The 17,089-nt window shown below is 43.7% G+C and overlaps 1 protein-coding gene across 1 annotated transcript in view; it reads left to right on the top strand.

Moving 5' to 3' along the window:
* LOC134206195 (sodium/calcium exchanger 3-like) overlaps positions 1 to 17,089 on the top strand; it is a 593,875-nt gene that overhangs the window by 530,062 nt on the left and 46,724 nt on the right. The window contains 1 exon segment of the mRNA XM_062681884.1: positions 15,357 to 15,473. Coding sequence (XP_062537868.1) covers positions 15,357 to 15,473 — 117 coding nt within the window.

Genomic DNA, 17,089 nt, shown 5'->3' with positions numbered 1-17,089 from the left:
GAGGAGGCATCCGAGCCTCTTGAAAGCAGGCTTCCGAGCCTCTTGAAAGCAGGCTTCCGAGACTCTTGAAAGGAGGCTTCCGAGACTCTTGAAAGGAGGCTTCCGAGACTCTTGAAAGGAGGCTTCCGAGACTCTTGAAAGGAGGCTTCCGAGCCTCTTGGCTTCCTTTACCTCAACAGTAAGGCCGTCTTCAGTGTCTTGTACTTGACTCGACTTGAAGAAAATGATCGCAGCTTACACTATTTATACTATGCGTAGGTATAATATTTTATCTAGGTACTTATCTAGTTACATTTACTACGGTGCTTACTTCTACACGCTTGTTGCTCTTAATGCTTAGGTATAAACTTGAAGAGCCAGGAGCTACCATTTCTTAAGACATTTCTTAAAATTTTAATGTTTGATGTCGTAATTGAATGATTTTCCTGATATACATGTTCAGCTACCTTAGACCTAAACTCATAATTCAATCCATTATCAGTTTCCCTCTTAGCCTTACTTACTTCTGCAATATGTGCAATATACTTCTACATATTGCAGAAGTAAGTAAGGCTAAGAGGGAAACTGATAAGGGATTGAATTATAAGTTTAGGTCTAAGGTAGCTGAACATGTATATCAGGAAAATCATTCAATTACGACATCAAACATTAAAATTTTAAGAAATGTCTCTTCTCCGTGGAAGCTTGATGTTGCTGAGAGCTTGGAAATCTACCGACAGGTACAAACGCGGCTGTTGAATAAAGATCAAGGAAATGGTAGCTCCTGGCTCTTCAAGTTTATATCTAAGCATTAAGGGCAACAAGCGAGTAGAAGTAAGCACCGTAGTAAATGTAACTAGATAAGTACCTAGATAAAATATTAAAAATGCATACACTTTTGTATATATAAACACAGATGATCCAAAGACGAATCGATTACTGAGGGAGTCTTGCAAATCGGTCCATCCGTTCGTGAGTTATATTGCCTTTTATTTATTTGACCTTTTGTCCTTCGACCGTTTTGGCTCAGATTTTTTTCGACCTTTTGACCCTTCGACTCAGATTTTTTGTTTCGACCTTTTGTCCCTTCGACCTTCTGACTCAGATTTTTCGTTTCGATCTGTTGTCCTTGGACCGTTTTGGCTCAGATATTTCTTTCGACCTTTTGTCCCTTCGACCTTTTGACCGTTCGACCTTTTGACCGTTCGACCATATTATTTCGATGTTTGACTCAGATTTTTTGTTTCAACCTTTCGACCTTTTGTCCTTCGACCTTTTGACCTTCGACCTTTTATCCTTTGACCTATTGACTCATATTTTTTGTTTCGACCTTTTGTCCTTCGACTTTTTGACATTCGACCTTTTTCCTAAAACCGGTGGGTTGCGGCCTCATCGAGCCCGCCGGCGATTATAAAAATCGGCAAAAAACTTTTAAGGTACACCGGGGCAAGTTGAAATGCGGGGTAAGTTGAAACGGAAACTGTAATTTAGATCAGCAATGACCGAATGCCCTGATTATTTTTTTCAACAAATTACTCCCCTAAACGCACCTTCTGACTGCTATTCCCGGAAGATTGCAGCTACTAAAAGCAATCCCTGCCATTGTTTATTTTTCGCCCTTTGCGAAATTCGAAACAACTTTTTGACGTGCCAATGAAACAAATCCCAAAATGATGTTTGGAAGTGTTTTTTCATCAAATTTTCACGGTAGGTAAGCATTCAATGTTGAAAAAACATAATGATTATGAAAAATCGATGGAAGATACGTTTTAATTTTTGTATTTTGGTAGTTTGATATTGCTCCGCATTTTCAACCCATCGGGGCAAATAGAAATGCGTGGTGCGGGGCAAGTTGAAACAACGATTCAAAACATCACCCTCGCAATTAAAATTTCCAGAATTCAACATGGTCCGTAAATGCAATCGGAAAACAAAAATTAATAGAAATTTGGACCTTGGACTCTGAAAATTAATTTAATAAATTTCTGCCCATTCCGACGTGAATGCAACCCCCTGAAGAATAGAATGAAAAGGGGCGATGTTTAAGCTGCACGGTCTAGTTTTGAGATTCTTAATCTACTTTGCCGTGCTGTGAGCACTGGCTCTCAAAAAATAAATCATAGAGCATGTAAACATTTCGTTAACTCCATCTTTGACTTCCCCAGCCCCCCTTTATCCAATCGAGAGTCTATGAGAGATACGCTAGTTAATTAATGTGAATTTATGAAGAAGCCACAGCCGAATTAATCAAAAAAAGAGTATAGAGTATGTGACTTTTATGCGAGTAAATATCAAGATGAGACAAGTGGGATTTGATTTTCAAATTTCTAGAACAAAGCCTACTGTTTTATCAGGGTTCTAGGAGACAATTTTAAGCTAATTTAAGCAAAATCTTAAAAACATTACATGGGACTCTTATGCGAATCTTGGCAGTATAGTCACTTTTACAACCTCGTGCATCTTGAGTCACACTGAGTACATATATTTTGTTTTTGATACGGTACAGTTAGCTTATGTCTATATACAGCGCAGTGTTTCAACTTACCCCGATATGCGGGGCAAGTTGAAACGGAGCATACAAAACCATAATTTTAGTATGCAAAATATTTATTAAAAAGTTTGGTAAGGTTGCTTATTTTTTATGTATAATCTTTGGCCCGAACTAGCAAATACCGCAAACGGATTCAAAATTTATCAAAGGGTGATTTTTTTACAGCACTTCAAAGTTCAACTTTGAAAAAACCGTTTCAACTTGCCCCGGTGTACCTTATTTAAAACAATTTTGGCGGATAAAGTTAAATTTTAGAGAAAGTATTTGATAGTATTTGACCATCGTATCTCAGCTTGACTCCACCAGTGGATGTGGTCTTGAATGAAGTGTTCGCGATGGGATCCAGCGCTTGCAATTCGATGGGATCCAGCGGTTTTAGGCCACCATATTTCCTGGATTGCTACCAAGCTCACGCAGACCTTCTGCAGCTCAAGAACCAAGAGCAAGAGCCCAACACGTGCGGGTTCATTCAAAGCTCTCATGTTCCAAGATCCGACTTTCCAATCGTTGTCCTTTAATACGTTGAAGCCACCCGTATCTTTCTTGGTAACTGTTGAATCTCGTTTAAGGGGCTGCCTTTTTGTTGCTGATACGATGCAACACAGTGTGCACAGTTTTGCTTAGAGTCCCTCGGTGGCACCACGGGGAGGAAGGGATAGAAGTAGCTGAGTAAGAGGCTAAGAATCGCGAAATGGGGTCCTTTTATTCCATCAGGTACTCAAAATTCCAATGGTACGCATTACCGCCTTACGAACGTTAAAGCTTAAAATATTATATCTTCAAAGCACAACACATAAATAATATGATTGAAATTTTGTCAGTGAAGAGTTCTCAAAGTAATTCTTTGAGCGTTCATGGGAAAATGGAAGTAACTGCAAAAATAATTTCTTATGGAATTATTGTTGGGATTTCTGAGGTATAAGGGGTCGTACACATATTACGTAAGCATTTTTTCTTGGTTTTTCGAGACCCCCTCCCCCATGTAAGATTGTTTCCATACAAATGATTTTTAATGTATATGGTGCGTAAGAAAACGACAGACTCCCCTCCTACTTACGGGATTGCTTACGTAATATGTATACGGCCCCTAACCGTAAAAACTTCTAAAGGAATTTCCAAGTACATATCTGAACTGATTTGCGATTTGGGCGTAACTCATTTTGTAAACAAACATTGGAAAGCGATTTACTAATAAAGTAAGCATTTCCTGAGAAAACCATGGTATGCATCCGACAGAATAGCCTTCCCTTTAGCAGGTAAAGGGAATTAGCTTTGGAGAAAAACGCTTGCATTCTACGGAATAAACAGAACAATGTTTTTTTTATAAAATATGTTACGCACATATCGCAAATCGGTCCAGATATGTGAAGTACAAAAGTACAAAATTCGGAACATTCATAAGAAATTCCGATAAAAAAAAAAGAAGAAACTCCAGAAGGACCCGGAGAAAGCTCCAGAAGAGCTTCCAAAAGAATTTGCAAAGGATCTCCCATCGAAATTCGCAGAGAAATTTTTGGACGAGCTCGTGGAGTAGCTTTCGAAAAAATTCCTGGAGGAACATCCGGAGGTTTTCCTTGAGGAACTTCCGGAAGAATTCCTTGATGAACTTTCGGAGGAATTCCTGGAGGAACTTACGGAGAAATTCCTTGAGGAGCTTACGGAGGAATTACTGGAGGAACTTCCGGAAGAATTTCTGGAGGAACTTCCGGGGGATTCCTAGCGGAATTGCCGAAGAAATTCTTCTGGGAGCTCCTCCGGAAGTTCCTCCAGGACTTCCTCCGGGTGTTCCTCTAGGTATTTCTCCGGAAGTTACTCCAGGACTTCCTCCGGAAGTTCCTCCAGGACTTCCTCCGGAAGTTCCCCCAGGAATTCCTCCGGAAGTTCCTCCGGAAGTTCCTCCAGGAATTCCTCCGGAAGTTCCTTCAGGAATTCCTCCGGAAGTTCCCCCAGGAATTCCTCCGGAAGTTCCCCCAGGAATTCCTCCGGAAGTTCCCCCAGGAATTCCTCCGGAAGTTCCCCCAGGAATTCCTCCGGAAGTTCCCCCAGGAATTCCTCCGGAAGTTCCCCCAGGAATTCCTCCGGAAGTTCCCCCAGGAATTCCTCCGGAAGTTCCCCCAGGAATTCCTCCGGAAGTTCCCCCAGGAATTCCTCCGGAAGTTCCCCCAGGAATTCCTCCGGAAGTTCCCCCAGGAATTCCTCCGGAAGTTCCTCCTGGAATTCCTCCGGAAGTTCCTCCTGGAATTCCTCCGGAAGTTCCTCCTGAAATTCCTCCGGAAGTTCCTCCTGGAATTCCTCCGGAAGTTCCTCCAGGAATTCCTCCGGAAGTTCCTCCATGAGTTCCTCCGGAAGTTCCTCCAGGAGTTCCTCCGGAAGTTCCTCCAGGAATTCCTCCGGAAGTTCCTCCAGGAGTTCCTCCGGAAGTTCCCCCAGGAATTCCTCCGGAAGTTCCCCCAGGAATTCCTCCGGAAGTTCCCCAGGAATTCCTCCGGAAGTTCCCCCAGGAATTCCTCCGGAAGTTCCCCCAGGAATTCCTCCGGAAGTTCCCCCAGGAATTCCTCCGGAAGTTCCCCCAGGAATTCCTCCGGAAGTTCCCCCAGGAATTCCTCCGGAAGTTCCCCCAGGAATTCCTCCGGAAGTTCCTCCAAGAATTCCTCCGGAAGTTCCTCCTGGAATTCCTCCGGAAGTTCCTCCTGAAATTCCTCCGGAAGTTCCTCCTGGAATTCCTCCGGAAGTTCCTCCAAGAATTCCTCCGGAAGTTCCTCCAGGAGTTCCTCCGGAAGTTCCTCCAGGAATTTCTCCGGAAGTTTTCACCGGATTTTTTTCGGAACTTCTTTCAGTTCAATTAGGCAATTCCTCGTGAAGTTTCATTGGGGATTTCTTCAGAAGTTTCTTTAGCAATTCCTCCGGAAAAATTATGAATTTTGTATTAAAATTAAAAATCACTCTAAAAAACCCTTCGGAAGTTTCTTTAAAAAATTCCTCCGGAAGTTTTGTCAGGAATTCCTTTCGGAAGTTCCTTCTGGTTATTCTTCGAAAGTTGCTACAGGAAACCTCTGGAAGTTCCATGAAGATTTTCTACGGAATTTCTTTTATGAATTCCTCCGGAAGTTCCTTCAAGAATTTCCCGCAAAGTTGAAGCAACTTCCGGAATAATTTCTAAAGGAACTTCCAAAGGATATACTTATGTAATTTCAAGAAAAATTCCCCAAGGAACTTCCGGAAGAATTCTTGAAAAACTTCCGGAGGAATTCCTGTAGCAACTTCCAGAAGTATTCCATGATGAAATTTCCGAAGGGGCTCCTTAAGGAACTTTCAGAGGAATTCCTGAAATAACAATTGGAGAAATTTTTGAAGGATCCTCCGTAGGAATTCCTGATGAAAATTCGAGAGGAATTCCTTAATGAACTTTTGGAAGAATTATTGAAGAAGAACATCTTGACGAATTCGTGGAGGAACTTCCGAAGAAACTTTCGGAGGTACGCCTGAAGAAACTTCCGGAGGAACTCCTGAAGGAACTTCAAAAGGTATTCCAGAAGGAACTTTCGGTTGAATTCCAGAAGGAACCTCAAGAGGAACTCCTGAAAGAATTTCCGTTGGAATACATAAAGGATCTTCTGGTGAAGTTCTCGATAGAACATATTGCGGACATATTCCTGGTAGAACTTCCGAAGCAATTTCTCAAAGAATTTCAGGAGAATAGAACTAAACGAGATATTCTTGAAGAAACATAGGAAGGAAACATAGAATGAACCTTCTGAGGTATTCCAGAAGGAAATTCCAGAGTGGTAGAAACCGTTAAGGAACTTCCAGTGGGATTCCTGAAAGAGCTTCCGGTGGAGGATCTTCCGATAGATTTCTGGATGAATTTTCGGAGGAATCTTTAAAGGAAGTTCCGGAAGAATTTTGTAAGAGACTTTCAAAGGACTTCCTCAAGGAACTTACGAAAGAATTCCTGAGGCAACTTTCGGAGAATTGTCTGAAGAATCTTCCGAAAAAAAATACTGAAGGAACTTCCGAAGAAAACACTAGGGGAAATTACGGAGCAATTCCTGAAAAAAAAACCGGAGGAATCCCGGAAAGAACTTTTGATGGAATTTCCAATAGAGCTTCCGAAGGAACTTCCGAAAGAATTCCTGAAGGAATACCAGGAGAAGTTCTTCTGAATTCCTGGTATGACTTCCATAAAAATGCCCGGAGGAACTCCGAAGAAATTCCTGGAAGAACTGCTGGAGTAACTTCCGAAAGAATCACTGATAGCACTCTCAGAAGTATTCCTGGACCAATTCCTAAAGGAACTTCCGGTGAAATTCGTGATGAAACTTCCGAAGGAAATCGTCAAGAAACTTTCAAACGATCTCCTTAGGAAACTTATGGAATAATTTCTGAAGCAACTTTCAAAGTATTACCTGAGGGAACTTCCGAAGGAAATATTAGAGAAACCGACGGAGAAATATCTAAAAGGACTTCCGAAGGAATTCCTGTAGTTACTTTCAGGGGAATTCTTGGTGGATTTTCTGGAGGAGCTCCATCCGGGCACTCTGGAGGAATTCCTGAAAGAACTTACGAAGGAATTCTTAAAAGAACCTCCGGAGGAATTCCTGGAAAAAATTTTGAGAAGATTCCTGAAGGAATGTACTGAAAGAACTTCTGGATAAATTCCGGAAGAATTCCTGAAGGAATTCCTGAAGGAACTTTCTGTGGAATTCCTGAAGGAACTTTTGGTGGAACTCCTGCAGGAACTTCCGGTTGAATTCCTGAAGAAACTTCTGGAGAAACTCCTGAAGGTACTTTCGGAGGAACTCCTGTAGAAACTTCCAGAGGAACCCCTGGAGGAACTTCCGGAGGAACTTCTGAAGGAACTTCTGGAGGAGCTCCTGAAGGAACTTCACGGGGTATTCCAGAAGGAACATCCGGAGGTATTGAAAAATCAACCTCCGGAGGAATTCCAGAAAGATATTTCGGAGGAAATCCTGAATGAATTTCAGGTGGAATTGCTGAAGGAATTTCTGATGCAGTTCCTGAAAGAACTTCCGAAGAAATTTCTACTTCCGGAAGAAATCCTTCAGGAATCGTCGGAGGAATTGCTGGAGGAATTCCCGGAAAATGGTGGACCAAATTGTCCAAGGATTTACTGGAGGAACGCTCGGAGGAATTTTCAGAAGACTTTCTGGAGGAATTCAGGGAGTTATTACAGGAGGAAACCTGAACGATTTCTCGTTGGAATACCTGGAGAAATTTTCGGAGGAATGTCTGGAAAAATTGCTGAAGGAATTACTTGTGGAACTTTTGAAGAAATTATTAGTGGAATTCTCGGAGGAAATCCAGGATGAATTACGTAGAGCCAGAAGAAATTCTGAGGGAATTTAAGGAGGAATTCCTGGAGAAAATCTAAGTGGAAACCCTGGACAAATTTCCGGAGAAATTTCAGAACGAGTTATTTTCGAAATTTTATGAAGAAATGCCCGAAGAAATCCTGAGTAGTTCCTGGAGAAATTGCCGTATTCGCCGGAGTAATTCCCGAAAAACCTTCCGGGAGGAATTCGCTTAGAAATTTCTGGAAGTATTCGTGAAGAGCTCCGATGCTTAAAGAATTCCTGGATAAAATCTCAATGAAACTCCTAGAGGCATTTCCGGAGGAATTTCAGGACGAATTTCCGGAGAATTCCTTGACAAACTTCCGGAGGAATTCCCGAAGGATTTATCTTGCAAGTTTTTTTTATGGACTGGAAGAATTCCCGGCGATGTTCCTGGTGGACGTCCCAGAGAAAACCCCGCAAAAGTCCTAGATAAATTATCTGAGGAATTACCGAAGATGTTCCTAAAATATGTCTTAGAAGAATTTTTTTTTATCTGTATTTAAGAGACTTTCAGCCCGAGGCTGGCTCGTCTCTGATTTACAAAATGCTACAAATTCGATACATCATTTTTTTGTTCTTGATCGTGTGTTATACAGTCCGCTTCATCATGTTTTCTGGTATCGCCTGCATTGTAAGCGTCTTCACCACACGATCTCTTTGGGATGTTATCGGCACGTGTGTCGCTTGCTGTTCCCGATGCGGCTGACAATCGCCTTTTCGCGCTGGCTCCAGTAGTGCCGGGCTCAATTTGCCTTTCGTCGTCGTCGTCGTCATTGTCGTTTTCACTTTCGTTTGATTCCGTTTGCACTGGTGGAGGGCCGGTAGTGATTTGTTCGGATGTGTTCGATGGTATTTCTGATGTAGGCTCTGAAGTCGCCACTGGGCACTTTGATTGCGGTTGATCATTTTGTTTTTGACCAGTAACTAGCGTCGGTTCATTCTCGATAGAGATGCACGATAGTATCGGTTTTTCTATCATCATTCGCACTACTCTCACACCGTTCAGCACTCCCGGGTAGAAGTTTTTCCAGGTCTCATTTTGTATGGAGATTATTTTGCCATATTGTTTCAGATGGTTGATGATGGTGGTATTCGGCATGCATGGCGAAAGGTCGTGTAGCTTGATTGTTGTAGTGGGGCCATCGACATACACCAGTATGCGATAGATTACGCCTAGACGATGGAACGAGTGTTTCAGATGGTTTTGCTGCTGTAGTCGTGGTGCTACACCTGCATCGTTCATCTCGATAAACACGCAGTTGTTGAGGTTGTGCAGCTGAATGCTCTTAACATCAGCCATGTCAAGCTTGATTGACTTCTCCAGGAACTTTTTCACCTGTTCCAACGGAGGTCGTGTTGGAAGAACACTAAAGTCCACGACAAGCGTGTTCGTTCTGTATGACATTTTGCACTGAGTGGATTCGACACGAACCGAGAAATATCGTTTGATAAGCAATTGTGCGGAAAGACGTATATCGTGCGCGAGAAGCGATTGCCAACTGTTAGAAGAATTCCCAGCGGAGTTCCTGGAGTTGTTCTCGAATGAGCTCCTAGAAAAAGTCGCGGAGGAAGGTGCTAAAGAATCTTCGTAGGAATTCCAGCAGGAATCCCCTTAGAAATGTCTGGATAATTTTTCGAATGGATTCCTTTAGGATTCGTGAAACAATATTTGAAGCAACTCAGGAGAAGTTTCTGGACAAACTCCAGAATTAATCCCGGAGGAACTGGACTAATGTACGGAAAAAAAATCTAAATGAACATCATGAGAAGTTCATGAATTTAATCGAACTCAATGAGTAGTCTTGAAAGACTTCCTTGAAGAAATCTCATGGGGGATTTCTTTGATGAATTTCTGGATAGTATCTCAGGAAATGTTTGGAAAACATCCTATAGATAATTTTCTGGATGAACCTCTGAAGGACCTAATGGACGATTTGCAAGAAATTCCAGAATACATTCTTTGAAGAATTTCAAAAAAAATTCCAAGAGAAATTATTGGAGGAACCCGTGAATTTCAAGATTTTCTGGAAGAACTGCAGTAGAGAAATTTTAAAAAGAAACTGAAGAAACTTCAGGAGAAATTTCAGGAAGTATTTTCAGGAATAAAGTTGAAGCATTCATTTCATAAGAAATAGGAAAGAAACAAAAATCATTTTCTGGAATTTAAAAAAAAACACATCGAATCTTGAAACTTTACACAATATTGGATACACCTTGCTCGAAGACCACAATGATCCATGAGACGGACAGGACTATAAATAGTACAGGTCTTCACTCTTCGGCGTGGTTATGCCATACGTTTACAGGTTGGTTGTTCTTACTTTGCTTACAATATCGGCCACGACCTCCTGCTTATAAGGCAGAAGCGGTAGACCCTAGACTACCGAGCTCGTCATATTTCACCCAAAAACTGTAAATTTCACTTAAACGTTAAAATGTAATACACTGCATTTTAGAAAATATGTGTATTTTATTTGAATATTTTTTTATAATCTGTGTTCTTCATAGTTCTTCAACTATCTGAATTTTTTTCAAATATTTTTCTCTAACGATATATCTAATCTGAATTCTCAGGAGCAATAAATTCACATCGCAAATAGGGTCGTTGTTGTTTTTGTGATCCTCCCCACACAGCTTTAGGTCAATATGTAGCCAAACCATGGTGTCGAAATCAGGATAAGGCGTAGGAAGCCCTGAACCATCGAGATGAACGACCTCACTGATCCTAAGGTCGGCCATCCATTCCACCCAATCTCAGAATACAACGTCATTTCCGAACCGAAGAGTTATTTTTTCAAATTAGTATTCTCTCTGCGGACAAGTGAACTAAAATGGGTCCCCTTTCGGAATACATCATCTACTCCGACGGCACTACAACAATTCTCAAATTGGTTGAATCATCCGGTATCCCTTCCAATAGTATTGTGATTTCGAAGTAGACGACTTCGCTATTGACTTGAACATCGACCGGCTGGCACTTGGGAATCCGACCTGAAACTAAATGGATTGAGGTCATGTTATCAGCAATGACGCAATGTTAATCTTAATAAAATTAAAGTAGAATTTTCCAGATATACATACCTGTAAGCTAATTTTAATTTTTTTAATGAAAATTTCGCCGGAAAACAAATTTTGAATCGCGGACAAAACGAACCGGGAGCAGTACTTACTTACTTACTTATGGATCCTGTACACCTCCGGTGGTGCAAAGGGCCGACTTGAAAGATCTCCATCCTGAGCGATGCCCGGCTATCGCTTTAACCTGTTGCCAGGTTAGATTTCGGTCGACTTCTTTTATTTCTTTATTGAGGCTTCGCCGCCATGAGCCTCTGGGTCTGCCTCTGCTGCGATGTCCCGCTGGGTTCCAGTCTAATGCTTGCTTACAGATTTCGTTTCCGCCCCTACGTAGAGTGTGGCCGACCCAGCCCCACTTCCGATCCCGAATTTCTGTTGCTATCGGCCTCTGGTGACAACGACGATGGAGCTCGTTGTTTGAGATCCAGTTGTGAGGCCACCAGGCCCGAATTATATACCGCAGGCATCTGTTAATGAACACCTGCAGCCGTTGAGTGTTCTCCACTGATACACACCATGTTTCGCTAGCGTATAACAGCACAGATTTCACGTTAGAGTTGAAAATTCGTATTTGGTGCGTTCACTTATCTGCCTGTTTTTCCAGATATTTCTTAAACTCGCAAAGGCAGCCCTTGCTTTCTTGATCCGTGCGCCTATGTCGATCTTGGTACCGCCGTCTGACGCCATTTGGCTACCAAGATATTGGAAGCTTTCAACATTCTCCACTGGTTGCCCGGCTACTGTGAAACTGGAAGGAGTCACCGTGTTTACATCCAACGATTTGGTTTTGTTGACGTTGATGACTAAACCTGCCGAGGAGGAGCGATCGGCAAGGTCGTTGAGCTTACTCTGCATATCAGAGCGCCGTTGCGCGAGTAGTGCAACGTCATCCGCCAATTCGAAGTCATTTAGGTGCTCCATGGTTATAGGCTGCCATAACAGCCCGCGGTTTGGTTCACGGTCAATCGCATCTACCAGAATCTCATCGATTACGATGAGGAACAGTAACGGTGATAGAATACATCCTTGCCTCACACCAGCTACGACCCGGATAGGGTCGGACAGGACCCCATTGTGCAGCACTCTACACGAAAAGGCCTCGTACTGTGCTTCGATGAGGCCGATGATTTTCACAGGAACCCCCTTGCGTCTCAGGGCGCCCCACATATTCTCGTGATTGAGACGGTCGAAAGCTTTTTCGTAGTCAATGAATACCAAGTAAAGGGACTCTTGGAATTCGTTGACCTGCTCCAGAATGATGCGGAGCGTGACAATATGGTCCACACAGGATCTTCCTGCACGGAATCCAGCCTGCTGCCACCGGAGAGTCGCATCGATCTTCTCCTGAATCCGGGCTAGGATAATTTTGCATAGAACTTTGAGAACGGTACACAGCAACATAATGCCTCGCCAGTTATCGCATACAGTCAGGTCACCCTTTTTGGGCACCTTCACTAAGATACCTTGCATCCAGTCGACCGGGAAAATTGCGGTGTCCCAGATATTACGAAATAAACGATGCAGTAGTTGAGCGGATGTCATGGGGTCAGCTCTGAGCATCTCGGCTGATATGCGGTCGACCCCTGGGGCTTTATTCGATTTCATGCTTTGGATGGCTGTTTGAATCTCTAGCAGTGATGGAGCTTCGGTATTGACACGTGTTATACGTCGGATCCTAGGCAGATCATGCCGAGGTGGTGATGGCCTGGTTGGCACTTGAAAAAGTTGTTCGAAGTGCTCGAACCAGCGTTTCAGCTGGTCAGTTGGGTCGGTCAATAACTGATCATTCGCGTCTTTCACAGGCATCATTGCATTCATCTTCGCCCCGCTTAAGCGTCGTGAGATATCGTAGATAAGGCGAATGTCACCGGTTGCGGCGGCTCTCTCTCCTTCGTCGGCCAGAGAGTCTGCCCACGCTCGCTTGTCCCGTCGACATGAGCGTTTTACTTCCTTCTCAAGAGCCGTGTATCGTTGACGGGCTAAGACTTAGGCTCCTCTGGTTTTCGATCGCTCTATCGCGGCTTTGGCTTCTCTTCGCTCCTCTATCTTCCTCCAGGTCTCCTCGGTGATCCATTGCTTTCTCTGGGTGCGTAGTTCGCCCAGATTGTTCTCGCTGGTGGCGATGAAGGCATTCTTGATGGCGGTCCATTGGTCTTCCACGCTGCCATCTTCCGGAATATCTGCAGCACGCGTCTCCAGCTCTTCAACGAAGGACCGTTTCACCGTGGCATCTTCCAGTCGGCGTGTGTTGAATCGTCGTCCAACTCTTTCCTCCTGCCGACGAATCCGCGCAATGCGCAGGCGTATTTCGCCGATGAGGAGGTGATGATCAGACGCGACATCGGCACTACGTTTATTCCGTACATCAAGAAGGCTCCGTTTCCATTTTCGGCTGATGCAGATGTGGTCGATTTGATTTTCTGTAAAGCCGTCACGGGAGACCTACGTGACCTTGTGAACCGGTCGATGAGGGAAGAGCGATCCCCCGATCACCATGTCGTTATTACCACAAAATTCTGCGAACAGCTCTCCGTTTTCGCTAATTTCTCCGAGACTATGGCGCCCCATAATGCGCTCATGGTTCGAGTTGTCGGATCCGATCTTCGCATTGAAGTCGCCCAAACAGATCTTGATATCACCCTTCGGAATTCTATCTACGACGGCATTGAGTTGACTGTAGAAGTTCTTTTTGTCTTGCAGATCGGCAGCATCGGTTGGCGCATAACATTGGATTATAGTAAGGTTTCGGACCCGTGTTCTAAATCTGGCAACGATTATCCTTTCACTTATAGGTTCCCACTTCATAAGCGCAGAGTGTGCCTGAGCGCTCAGTAGGAAGCCAACTCCGCGTTGCCGGGGAGCGTGTTCACCTCGTAAACCAGAGTATAGCAGAACTTGTCCCGACGGCGTTCTGTGTTCTCCAAAGTTTGGCCAACGGACTTCACTCAGTCCCAGGATCTCAAGCTTCATGCGCCGTGCCTCATTGGCAAGTTGTCCCAGTTTACCCTGCTGGGCTAGGGTTAAAACGTTCCATGTTCCTATTCGTGTCCGTAGTTTCGCGCTAAGAGTCGTCGCCATAAAATCAGTCAGTATTCTTTCATTATCGGATTCTTGAACAAATTGATGTTTCGGGAACAGTAGGTTGTTGGCCCAAGGTTCCCTATCCACCGGGATGGGGCTACCATCTTAGGTATAGCTTCCGGGGAATAGCATTTCATACTCAGCCGCTGGATGCCAGAACAGACGCTGTTGGAGCCGCACCTCCTTGGTGGACAGACGCTCGATCAGTCGGGTCAAATTTGTTTAAAGTCCCACCCAACACCGGGACTAGGCTAGTGCGCTTTGAGCGGCACACGGTCGCTTTGATAGGGCCTGCTTGGGGACACATGCAGCTTTTTATAGAAGTTCAACAGAGCCCACTGTCGAACCCCACCACATCCTAGGCAGACCCCACAGTACGCACCCTCTCACTCTAGCTGATGTCAGAAGGACAACAGTGCCCAGGCTGCACTACCAGCTAAGTACGCAACCCTTAGCTGGCGGTCAATTGTCATCGGAAGACCCGTGGAAGCGTGAGTATTGGAACTTGTGAGGACCAGAGCTATGTTAGGCGCCCCTTCCCGGATGTCAACTCACCATTTCGCAGCCCAAGCAGCGGGAGCAGTACGAAAACAACAAAACGTCACGTTTACTTGCGGAATAATGCATCGATGCATTATTCCGCAAGGCAAACTGTCAGACTGTGTTTTCTTCACTGCAGTTGGCCTGATGTTGCAAAATTAATCTTTTTCCTTGTCTGCTCTGTACTGCTCAAGGAATCTCAGTAGCGCAATCATTCCTTGACCATTACTTTTCCTATCTTTTTACACAGTACTTTAGAAGTCCATACCACCGTTTACCGCGTATCCGCAACAGAAATAAAAAGGTTTGTGCCTACCTACCGCTCAAGTCTTTTTCCTCTACAATACTGTTCAGTGTCTTACTGTACCAAATACCATGCGCCTCCTTGCTTATCTAATCCACTATACACCACCATTGCACTTACTTACACTCAACTCTTTCCCCGTGCCAAGCCACAAAAAAAGGCCGACAATTCTTTACTCGTGACCGTATTGATCCGATTCGATCTTGGCCAGTTGGCCTTCAGCCACACACCAAATTTCAAACTCCTCCGAAATGAAATACAACATAGAGAAAAGCGACGCGACCATACGCGAAGAATGTTCGATAAAGACAAAGAAAGAATTTCACTTAGAAACTCGAATAAATTTTGGAACTTCGGAAGATCCATGAGATTTCATCGGAACCTAAAGAGCTCAGCTAAGCTGATATTTATAAGAAATACAATTTTCACTCCTTATTCTGTACTCAACAACCTGTTCTTTTCATTTCAGGGGACGACGATGGCAACAACGAAGGAGAGGATCCACCGACACCGAGCTGTTCCGACTACATCATGCATTTCTTCACCTTATTCTGGAAGATCATTTTTGCCTTTATTCCACCAACAGGTAAGTGTCTTCAAATTGTTTAAGTTCATACTAGCTATATTTTGTTCAACTCCATTGAATTTATTCTATAGCAAGCATATTAAATTTGCACAAGCTATTGAACAATTTACGGTCACGCCACCGCAAGTGCCATTTATCCGAACAATGATTTTGAAGCAATTTCAAACAGCAATTGAGTTCATTTCATGCGAACCCATTTGGGTTGTTGGGTTGTCATCCTACTTAGAATTCCCCACTGGACCGCAAATTGTCCATTACTTCATCATAAACGATTTTCAATCTTCGGATTGCGTACCAATATCGATCCCGCTAACGTTTACTGTTGTTCGATTTTGAAACTATTATTATTATCTTTATTATTGGGTTTTTTAGCCTGTGGCTGGTTCATCTCTGTTGAAAACTATCCTCTTTTGATCATATTTTATTTTTATAGTTGGAATCCTCTTACTGACAAAACCTCCCAACGTAGATTATTCATAATTTTTACCAATCAAAATACAGTGCGCAGCTCGATGCAGGACATTATGATTGCTGGAAAAATCCTACTTGTCCACTTATAAATCATAAAATTGTTAGTAGCCGGAACCATTTCCTGGTTGATGTTCGTGTCCTTTCTCGCCATTGTGACATTCAAACTACAAGCACAGTCGAATGAAATTTCGCAACAATAAAAGTAAATACATCGGTCCATAAATCTCCATTTCGACTGTTGTGCGGTCATAAAGTTGCTCCGTATAGCACCGGTGGAACTGTGAAAAATCTCCTGGGGGATGCATCGATGGGGGATAAAATGCGATTATCCATTTTCACTTTTTCATAGCACTTCACCCGCCAGCAATTGCACTCTGGCAAGCATCACGAGAGAAACACTTCTGAGCAGGGCACGTTGAAATTTAACAACACTCCCAGTTCGACGGCGAATGGTCTTTGCTTGGCGTCATTTCAGTGCAATCGGTTTTCAAACATCGGTGGGACAGTGGATGTGTAAACGGGGGGTTGTCTAATGGAAGTGATGCAGAACAACACATGCCATGCTATGCATTGCATATGTGGGGCTGTGGCGCCTAGGTGGGAATGCACTTGGCATGTCATTTCCACCCGTCGCGTCCCGTCGGTCGGACAGGAAATCCAAAAATGGGACAAATGTCGCGTACATTTAGCGTGACATATCGGGTTGTGGGATGTGCGGTTTTCGGGGCGATGTTAATTAACCATAATCCGCGTAGTGAATGTAAATCCACACCACCGACCACAACACGGAAATGTCATTTGATGAGCTTACATCTTTCGGAGCTGCATCGAGGAAATATTTAAGATTTTCTTTAATCCGCAGGAATTTACGGTCTTCCGGAGAGTGAAGCATCTGCCGATATATTTTCTCCACGTCGGCGACAACAGCGACGGATCGAATGCGGAAACGCAGCACGATGGAGAGCAGATCCTCCTGAACGACTGGTCCAACCAAGACCCTGACCTTTGAAGACGGCGTTGTGCGGTATGTAGCAGTGCGGTTGAACGTCGTCTACCGGATTGACAAGCTTCTTCATATGCCCTAAATGGAGGTATTCTTCCATAAAACGATGGTATGCGTCCTTGGTGGCAGGATCACGTTCGAG

The sequence above is a fragment of the Armigeres subalbatus genome, chromosome 1, assembly GCF_024139115.2.
Source record: "Armigeres subalbatus isolate Guangzhou_Male chromosome 1, GZ_Asu_2, whole genome shotgun sequence".
Classification (NCBI taxonomy): domain Eukaryota; kingdom Metazoa; phylum Arthropoda; class Insecta; order Diptera; family Culicidae; genus Armigeres; species Armigeres subalbatus.
This window is presented reverse-complemented; position numbering and strand designations above follow the sequence as displayed.